Here is a 10,178-nt window from a genome sequence, read left to right as displayed (position 1 = left end):
GTTTAAAACAGTAAAATGCTATGAAATAGAACATATTATTTCATTCTGCATGTCGTCACTAATCAAGTGCTAGAAAAAGTCCTGAAAAAGGCAGAGTAAGAAGACAGGAAAGTAGGATATAAGGTCATTTGCAATATTGGAGATGGATAAGGGAGACCGGTACCTATGATGGGTCATTTAGACATGGAGCTGCAAAATGGACAAAGAAAATTTATCAGAAATTTCTAAATTAATATATACACAAGGCCCTGATTTACAGACAAGATATTAAGTGTTATAGGTGCTAAATAAAGAAAACGATGAAAGGATGGCTCGTAATTATCAGGGAATAATTGCTGCAGGAAAGAGTTCCTGAAAGGAAGTATAAAGAAATCTTGGAGGAGGTTGGTTTGTGTTGTGTGATGGGGAATAGTTGTAGGAGAGGGTTGAGGAAGTTGAATTTATTAAAGAGGCTCTACAAACTTAGAATTTACTCCTGCTGTTTTTACTGCCTTCCAGGGAACAGTGGGAAAGACCATTAGAGCAAAATAGTAAAGCCACAATTCATCTGAGGGCTTATTTAATTTATTAGGATTATAGCTACAATCTTATAAAATTTTTCAGGGAAAAGGCATTTTTCTGTAATTAAAAAACAGTTCAAACCACATTGTTCAGAAAAATTGTCCGCTTTCATGGGGCTTTGGGTGAGTTTAGTTTTCTCATTAAAAGTTGAAAAGATATCTGGTAAAATATATTCGATCTAATGGTGAATTTTAATTCATATTGTTATGAACCGGTAACCATAAGTCATCAGGTAATGACTCAATAAAAGCCCACAAATATTAGCATTATTACGATTAGTAACATTCAGTATAGGAAGGAGAGGTACTGTGCTTGATTCTATTTATCATTCCAGTGCTGCATGAATTTAGTTTTGACAATCCTGCATGGTGCCATGATGGCTACTGTTCCGAGTCATTCAGAGACGAAAATTGAAAAAAGAAGGCTGGGCAGAAGGAGTATGTGCTTTAGTTGCATCAAAACAATATTTTATAGAGCACTAAAAGCCCAGTCTGATGCACCGTCTATAGGCTTATTGGATTTATCATGTTCAGGCCTTATTCAGAGCAAATTCCAGTTATCAGAAGATTTTCTTCACAGGAAGCACTTTAATCTTGTGGATTGGCTAAATATGCTCAAGGCAGCATCCTGACAATATGAAATTGATGCTGTGGAAATTTTGCAAATTAGCAGATCTTACCCTTCTTCCTCTAGGCAAGCCATGCTAAAACTATACTAGACAGATGGGCATTTATCTTGCTCTTAAACATCTCCAGGGAGGATTTCCCAGAACTTTTTTGCCTTTCTTTATTAATTTCTTAACCATATTAAAGCCCTTTATATTTTATTTTGTTACCTAATTTTCTCCAACTGCAATTGAAACCACTTTCTTATTCCTTCCATTTTTAGATGGTGAGATCTTAGAATAACAAGATCATATTAAAATATCAGTTAAATTATAGTGTTTATAATTGTCACTGGCAGCACTTTTCCATAGGATTTCATCTGTGTTTTTAAACTCCCCAATCAAGTATGAATTAAAATACTGATACCATATCATTACTCACTGATGCCTCACCAAAATGATAATCAATGTCTATACTGCTTTTCTTTATAAACTTTGTATATATATATTCAATGTATTTAGCACTGATACAGTAATGTCTTCACTGCCTTCTGATCAAATCTTCAACAAACACTTATTACATTGTTCCACTGTTTTTTTTTAACAAGGATCTATGAGGTATTTTCATTTAATTGAATAATTTAGGAGAATATTCAAATTAAAGTTTGCTTTATTGCTGAGACTTGCAAGCTTATTCTAAGCATGTACTTTATGAGTATAAAAATCCCCCAGAAGTCTCTCGTATTTATGAGAAAACATTCCTCATAGTTATCCCAGGATCTAAATGAACAAAACGTACTTAAAAATTAAGTAGATTGCTACTTGTTATTCAAATCACAAAAGCAAACTCTAATACACTTTACCATTAGTTTCCTTTGTTAGTTCAAAATAGATACTTCAAATAATTAAATTTCAATAAGTATTATTTTAAATATACCATGTAATATAAATCATACCTGCTTTTTTTTCTAATTTCATTTTTCAGTACATCCTCAAAATGTACTCCATGTACCAAACTTTACTTTTTACTGTTCATAAATAAATACATTTCATTTCATTTGCTTGCATTATCTGAAATCTAATAACCCTACATCTGTTATGAGCTTTATCATTCTTTTCCAGGAAAACTGCCTCTTGGTAAAAAAAAAAAAAAGATTGGGAAAAGTATTTAAATTTTTCCTTTTTTTGACACCATACATTAATTCATAGACAAGGGTTTAAGTCACAAAATGATCTAGCTTGGTTCTCTTTGGGTATATAATGGTATCATTAGGATAACAAATATGTATAACTATGACTTTTTAGGAAGCAAATCACCCAATTTGGGTTGCAATTATTAGCAATAAGAAGATTTGGCAAACAGGAAGAAGAGTTAATCTATGTTATTATTATATAATTTCCATATAAATGTAAGACTTACTTAAGCTTTGTCATATAATTTAATAATTTCAAAATATCTATTGTAATCAGCTAGTTTTCATGTTTATTATAACGTTTCTTGTCATCCTTGCATACTTATTACATACTTATCATAAAAGTAAAATCCTTTGATATCAAATTTAAATTGTGACTTTTTGTGCCCCCAGCTCTTTCCTAGAGTGTTTTCAGTAAGTTGAGGCTGAAGAGACTTTGAAGGGAAGATTGGTTCCTCTGTTCAAGAGGCCTGCTACCCTTAGCGTTGGCTTAAATGTCTCAGGTCTTCAATGGGACACAGAATCTTCTGAACAAACCTGTAGAAGTGACTCTTCATTTAGATAGATGGTAAATTAAGTTGAGTTTTATATTATGAGGGCCAGAGCTCCCCTTAGCACCCAGAAGGCTGTCTATGGACATAAAGGATAACCAGCGGTTCTCTGGCTGCTTGAATGTAAAATACATCAGGCAGATGCCACTCTCAGCACCTGGGATCTGTCCGTGGTCCTGTAATTTGCCTAGTTTGCACTCACTCTAAAAGCACACTGAATTGTGATAATTACCTACTGTGGTCAAGCTTGCTGCCAATAAACTCTCCAACTTTGCATTTTGCTTTGTGTCTCTGTTACCTAAGCAGTTTTTCTTCAGTGGTGGCATTTTTTCATGTAAAAGTGAATCCATATAATATATCTCCATTGACACTTTCCAAAATAAAATAAAACAAAACACAAGAACATCTGATTAAGTAATTGAGAAATCGATTCCCATATATACAAAATAGGAATTGGCGTGATTGGGCTGTGGCTGCCATGTCGTCCTTGAGATAGGACAGATCTTTAGTTTATTTGCTTCCCCAGCACTGAACAGCCCTGCTTTGCTACCTCTGTACTATTACAATTGCCCGCTAATTGGATTTTGATCTCCAATGTATATTCTCATTAGATAATTTGAACATTGTAGACAGATTTGTTTTCACAAAGCCTTGTTGTTTATTGGATAACTACCTGGTTCAAAATCATTCAGTTTATTCAAAACAAACAAACAAACAAACAACACCCACTTTGTTATAGGTACTATGGCAAAGCCTCAGGGCTATAGCAGAATGGTGTCATATTTCTATAGGGTCAACGAGGATATAAACTTTTCCCTGAGAGAGCAGTGGCTTTTGTTAAATGGCATAACGTCTGGTCTCTAGTCTTAACTAGTCCTGACTATTTTTAACATTCTTGCCTTCACCCAGGTTTCTGGCCACTTCTCCCACTGAATCTGCCACAAGCTCTTTGCTCAAGTCCAGATGGCCTGTCTCTTGCAAACAGTTACTGTGGACATTGTAGAGCCTCTGCTTACAACTATTCTTTGAACCACTTTCCGTTATAGGGAATACCCGTTTTTATTTTCTGTCTTTCTAGATTCTGCCTGTTTTTTAAAGATTAGGTTTTTTCTCACCCTCACACATGACTACTTCAGCCTAGGGTAATCTCTTCCTTCTCTGATTTTATTTTTTTTTTTAGCACTCTTCATCTGCTGGCTTCTTTCTTGAATCTTGTCAATCAGAAATTTAACAGAAACCCCCATTTTCAGAATCCATAGCCCCTGAATCTATTTCCCTAGCCTATTTTGTATTGAGTTGGGGCTTCAGATCTGCATAGATTTAAATTTGAACCAAGAATTTACCAACTACTTACTACCAACTTTGAATATAAATTTCTCATTTATAAAATCAAGATGATAACACTTACCTTTTATTCAAGTTATTGTGAAGAATAATGATATGGTGTATATACAGACTCTGCCAGTTGCTATGCATTCAGTAAACACCTTTGTTGGACATATGATCCTTGTTCAAAATGTCCATGCTTAGAAAATGTTCTTGGGTTCAAAAAGCTCATAATGTTTTTTCTACTTTTGGTTTATAGGATTAATACATTAAAAATACTATCATGTTTTATTGGTCCAATAATTTTGTTGTGCCTGTGTTGCAATAATAACCGTCCTTGCCTTGGTAGCCTGGCTAGTAATGGCTCATGGAGTTAGGTAGATGAGTTGTCTTAGACCGCATGTCTCCGTGGATGTTTTGAACAGAGCCAAATGTCCGCTCATCGTAACTGTTAGCAATTACTGTCAGTTTCAGTTTCTATCACCTTTCATTAGTTTATTTAGAGATACCGGAACATGAAAGTCAACTTAGTTAACTTCCTCCATTTTCTATTACTGTCTCTCTTAAAGCTACCTTTTGCTTCTTCCCAATAAATTAGCAAGTGGATATAACTTTATACCATAGATTATTCCAATAAAAAAAAAACAGAAAATCTTTATACTTACGAGAAAAACAAAAATTCCTCGAAAGACTGCAAAGGAGTTAAATTCTCAAGTAATATAAATTACTTTGCATTCCTCAGAATGGAACCCTATATTGGTGGTTTTCTTCACTGAAACACTGATGTGCTTTTATGCTGACGTAAATGATATAGTTGCTGAAACTTCTATCCAAAGTGTTTTATTTATGTGGGTCAATTTATATTATTCTTATACTTCTATTCATTATAACTTGAATCTTGAGTACTTCTTAAACAATTATTATTTGTATCACATTTGTATGTTTAGACACTAATAGTGACTTGCATTTTACACACGCAAGGGAAGAAAGAGAACAGATCTCGTTTATCTTAACATTTACATTTTCTCCTATTTGATTTATATGTTTTATCAGGTTGCTTTCCAAACAGCTAAATATTGTTATTCCCTTATATGGATCCTAATCAATTTCGTGCATTTTAAGTCAACTAAATTTTTGGAGTTTGCCATCTTACATTGTAATATGAGCATGAACTAAACTTCTGTTTCTAGTACCTAAAGAAAAAAACTGGAAAACTGGAACATAGTCATACTGATTTTGTTGAGACATTGCGGGTACCTTCTTGGCATAGAAATTATTAAAGATTTTTGATGTTTACTATCATTTCAGGGTTAAATGTAGTTTATGGTATCCTAATTCTTACCAAAAAATTAATTAGTATTATGATTTTATTACTTGGATGCTACAGTGACATATGAATTTTCTGTGTAAGGACAAAACCAACCGAAGTTAATTCAGTTTTATATGTTTAACTCAAACATAGTATGGTATCCAAATTTTGAAAAATTAAAAAAGGAAATCCTTAAAAAAACTTAGAAGTAACAGAATGCAGTGTCTCTAATTATATTTCATGATGCCAAGTAAGCAAATGTTTTTTTTTACCTTTTGTTATTTAATATACTTATTTTAAAATCATTTTAGCAACAATAAATATTGTCTCTCATACCTAGAATTGATCAAAATCTGAAACTAGTCTAAATTATTTTTAGTGTTAAAGAAAACCAGATTAGCTTTAGAAAATTTATGTGTGTGAGGCACAAAGAGTAACATCTCTTAAGAAAGCACACTGCATTGTCTAAGACTAAATTTACCAGTACTAGGAAATATTAAAACAGAAAATCTAGAGTTATTTTAGAGCATCAGGAGAGAAGTACTTATCATTGAAAATAGCATCATAGAAATCTGAGAGAGATCTGGAAGGTTATTCTTCTTAATATCGTCATTTTCGTGAAATTAAAGATAAGCAGTTGCTTCAAAACACACTTGCAAACTAGGACAGCGAAGGATCAGATGGAGAGTGGATCTGGAATTTAACAGAAGGGCCGCAGGGGGAGAATGAGGAGGAGACAGCACCCAAGTCTGTGCTAGGATATGTCAGCTGAAGGTCTAAAAGAAACCACTGGTGATACTACCTATACCATTCTTTCTCTCCAGAAAATAAGAAAAGCACTAGCTTTCTTCCCACTCCCCACCCCCACAGAAGTGTCCCCTGTACCAGAAAAGGATTCTACAGCTGTACCTAAGCTCCTAGTGCCCATATCATCCAAGGATCAACAAATGTAACCTATGTCTGGCTGAATAGTTATCACATTACTTTTTGGAGAAGTAAAAAACAACAACAAAAAACAAAAAAAGCTTTCTTCTTCCTAATTCTTTAATGCAGAATAATTTCATGGCACAATTCAAAGTCACATCTACGTGAGATCCACCTGTCACTAAATGCGTGGCTGAGAATAGATTCTATCCTGCATGCAGAAAGCAGAAGAGCCCAGGGTTTGAGAAGTGGTTGAGAAGGAGGTGAGCTGGACTAGAGAAACGACATGCAGAAAAGGAGTCCAGAAACCCCGAAATAAAGTATGCTTCTGCATAGTTTTGACACTGTTTGTCTTGAACCATGAGCAGACAAATGGAGGTTTATGCAGAGAAATTTTCTCATGAGTAGTATTGCGGGCACAACACTTTCCGTAAGTGTTCCTTTGAATAGAGCAAAATCCACCAATTGATGGAAAAATGATTCATTTTGATTTTGATTGTTCATCGGGGTAACTTTTTCAAAAAATAGCATTTCGCAGAAGATACATGGACTGAGATGTGATGATGTTCAGAGAACTTTTAAAGAAAACTTTGTCCTGGAAGAGCCAAATATTCTTACTGTTTTAGCACCAATAAGGGATTAGATTTCTGCTGCTAAGAATCAGACGCGTGTGACCAGGAGCAGTGTTAAAGAGGGGCGAAATTACTGAAGTTTCTAGCAGCGTCTCAACTTCTGGTGGTAGCCGGAAGGTAATCTGCCTTTCAGTCTTTGTAGGACAAGATTTGCTTGAGTGCTTTCTGGCATGCTGGGGCCTCCCCTTTGTGTATAGTACGCATGATTTAAAAGAAGCTGTGTCAGCACTGATTTATACATTGACAGCTAAGGATATTAAGATATGGGCAAACATACAGCTCACCCTTTTACAGATTAACCTGGAGACTGCATTAGGCAAATTTGATAGCATTAAAAGATTTTGCCAATTTGTCTGGGAACAATTTCTCTTTTGTAGTGTGTCAAGTGTAACACTTCATGCCATTGTACTAATTTAAATGGCTTTGATCAATTGTTCAAGGGGTTAGAGAATAGTAGTGTAGATATATATTTAGCACTTTAAAATAAAAAAAAGGTTATTAACTTAATTGTTAAATGAATTTAATCTGTAAAAATCAAAGGTGCTCAAGAATGTGTTTTCTTGGAACTGCAGCAGCCGCATTATATCAGGAGGCTTTAAAAGTCTTCTTAGAAAATAAAATTATACTTCTGCATTACTTCCCAATAAGTAGAAATGCTTTAGGCTAATTATAGTAGCATGGATGGTAGCTACTATTTGGGAGAAAGCTTTAGTTTATAAAAGTAATAAAATTGTATCTTCTCCAGGGTTTGCCTTTTTTTGTATTACATGTCCTAGATTGTATCATTTGCATGACATCAAGGTAGTCCCGTGTATGATTGTGTTCCCTAGAGACCTTCTTAAAAATGAGATGTATATTTCATGAGACATTCTCTATGTACATAATTTCTAAAGTAAGGAAGAGGTCCCTCTGGATTAAATCATTGCACCTTTATTCAGTAGTCTTATGAGAGAAAGAGCTATTCTATGGGAATGTTTAAACAGTCTTTTTTTTTTTTTTTTTTTTCTTTTTTAAAGTAACAGACCTCAGATGTTGAATTAGCCCTTTTGGTGAATTCCACACTTGAAACAAAGGCGAGATTCATTGGGATCATAGCCTAACCCCTGTATATTGCATGTAGAGCTGACAACTCATCTGACTATTTCATCAAACATTCCATGTGTATTTCAAGTGAAACATTTAAATACTTTTTCTTTACCAGAATAATAATATCACTGTGTCAAACTAATCGATTTAAACAACTGCTTATTTGTAAAAACAAAATGAAACAAACAAAAATAACAATCAGATAGGACAGATAGGATTTAGTACTTAGCTCTTCATTTTAACGAAGTCAATTCCTTAGCATGAATAAAAAAAATTTTAATTCCAAAAACAAGCAGCAGGAAAAAGTAGACTTAACCAAGTTTGAAGCAGCTTTATTTTCATCTTTGAATTTGAACAAATGAGTACTTAAACTACAGACGAGATTTATTTGTTGGAATTTTGTGTTATTTGGAAAGCTGTTACAGATTTTAAACTTTTTACTGTAGATTTAGATAGTGTTTCAACGACGTTGCTGCAGTATATATTTTGTAGTATTTGGGACTGAAACTAGCATCTTGGAGAAAAGCAAATTTTTAAAAATTTGTTAATACTTTAAAAATTTATTTTCTGAGTAGTATAATTCGAGAAGTTCCTTAGCCGAAAAGTATGCCGTATTTACAGTTCGGAGAATTCACATATAATGATAAACAATGCAAATTATGAGAATAGTAAAACTTGATGTAGAAAAACTGCTAGCTTCCTGGTGGGGAATGGCAGGAAGATATGTGGGACATCATTTCTCTTTCTCGACTTGGAGTTCTCGAAGGAAAACTGCTTTTAAAAGGAGAAAATCTAAAAGTAGTCTCGCTCTTTCTTGCCAAGGATAGTGAAATTAACATGCAGCTGGGCTTCTCTGATAAATGGATTCTGTTAGGTCACTGAGGGGGTGCATGTGACATTAAGTGATTTACAGTCCTTTACCTTAATGAAATTGTTTCAGCAAGATGACGCTGAAAGCTCTTAATGGATAGCTTTTCTTGATGTAATGAAATTGCATTCCTATGGCATTTAATATAAGGTGCAGTTATTATTTACAGGAGCTTTCCAAGGGCTGCTATTTGCACAGACAGTTCAGAACAAAAAGAGATTTCAGTGGCGGCATTGAGGCCAGAATGGCTCGTGACATTCTTGAGCAGATGAGTGTGTTCGTGAGAGCATTTCAGTTAGTGCAGCCAGGGCTTCCTAGACCCTTCAGGACACTTCCTCTCCCCTAACCCTGCTGGTCTTCGGCCTTTTACATATATTCTTCTAATCTATTTAACAGGCAACTGGATTACAACCAGATCAGCTGTATTGAAGATGGGGCATTTAGGGCTCTCCGGGACCTGGAAGTGCTGTAAGTACCGCTTATTTCTCTCACTCTTTTAAAGGGAGCTTTGTGTCTGGGGAGTGCTAATGTGCAAGCTTATCCGCTAGCTTAAAACCTAGTGTCAAATGGTCTTCTAAAGAGATAGCTTAAATCGTCAGAGTGAAAAAAAGAGGAGTCCAAGTGTGTGTGTGTGTGTGTGTAAAACCTTGCATATCATATCCGTATGTTTAGGTAAAATTTTCTATTTAAGAAGGGCACTCACATGTTCACATATATATTGTCCTTGAAGTGTTTCTCCTTATAATAAAATATTCTCATTCACAGGATTTGTGAGAATTCCTAGAATTGCTAAATATTAAGACAGCATCAGTCGTATAGGAAAAATGACAACAAAACATAAACCTCTTAGTAGCTGATATGTCGGTGTATTTTGTAGTTGCTGTGCAATGGAGACATTTTCTCATTTTAAGATGTCACTTTTAACCAGATAATGTCATCTTTGTAAGGTTATTTCAAAATCTACTTTCTAATTTTAATGAGTTGCCCATTCGTGCAGTTATTATTTACAAGAGCTTTCCAAGGGCTGCTATTTGCAGACAGTTCAGAACATAAGTCCATTTTAAAGTCCTTACAACTGACTTAGTAAAGCAACCCAGAGATTAGAATTATAATTGGCATCCTCT

General features: G+C 34.5%; 1 protein-coding gene across 3 annotated transcripts in view; it reads left to right on the top strand.

Annotated features, from left to right (window-relative positions):
* SLIT2 (slit guidance ligand 2) overlaps positions 1-10,178 on the top strand; it is a 325,399-nt gene that overhangs the window by 194,734 nt on the left and 120,487 nt on the right. For all 3 annotated transcript variants that reach the window (XM_015594878.1, XM_015594877.1, XM_015594879.1), the window contains exon 6: positions 9,451-9,522. In XM_015594878.1, the coding sequence (XP_015450364.1) occupies positions 9,451-9,522 (72 nt within the window). The remainder of the gene's footprint in view (positions 1-9,450; positions 9,523-10,178) is intronic.

This window comes from Pteropus alecto, unplaced genomic scaffold (assembly GCF_000325575.1).
Source record: "Pteropus alecto unplaced genomic scaffold, ASM32557v1 scaffold5, whole genome shotgun sequence".
Lineage (NCBI taxonomy): Eukaryota > Metazoa > Chordata > Mammalia > Chiroptera > Pteropodidae > Pteropus > Pteropus alecto.
Note: the sequence above shows the minus strand (reverse complement) of the source record. Positions and strands in the feature narration are given on the sequence as shown.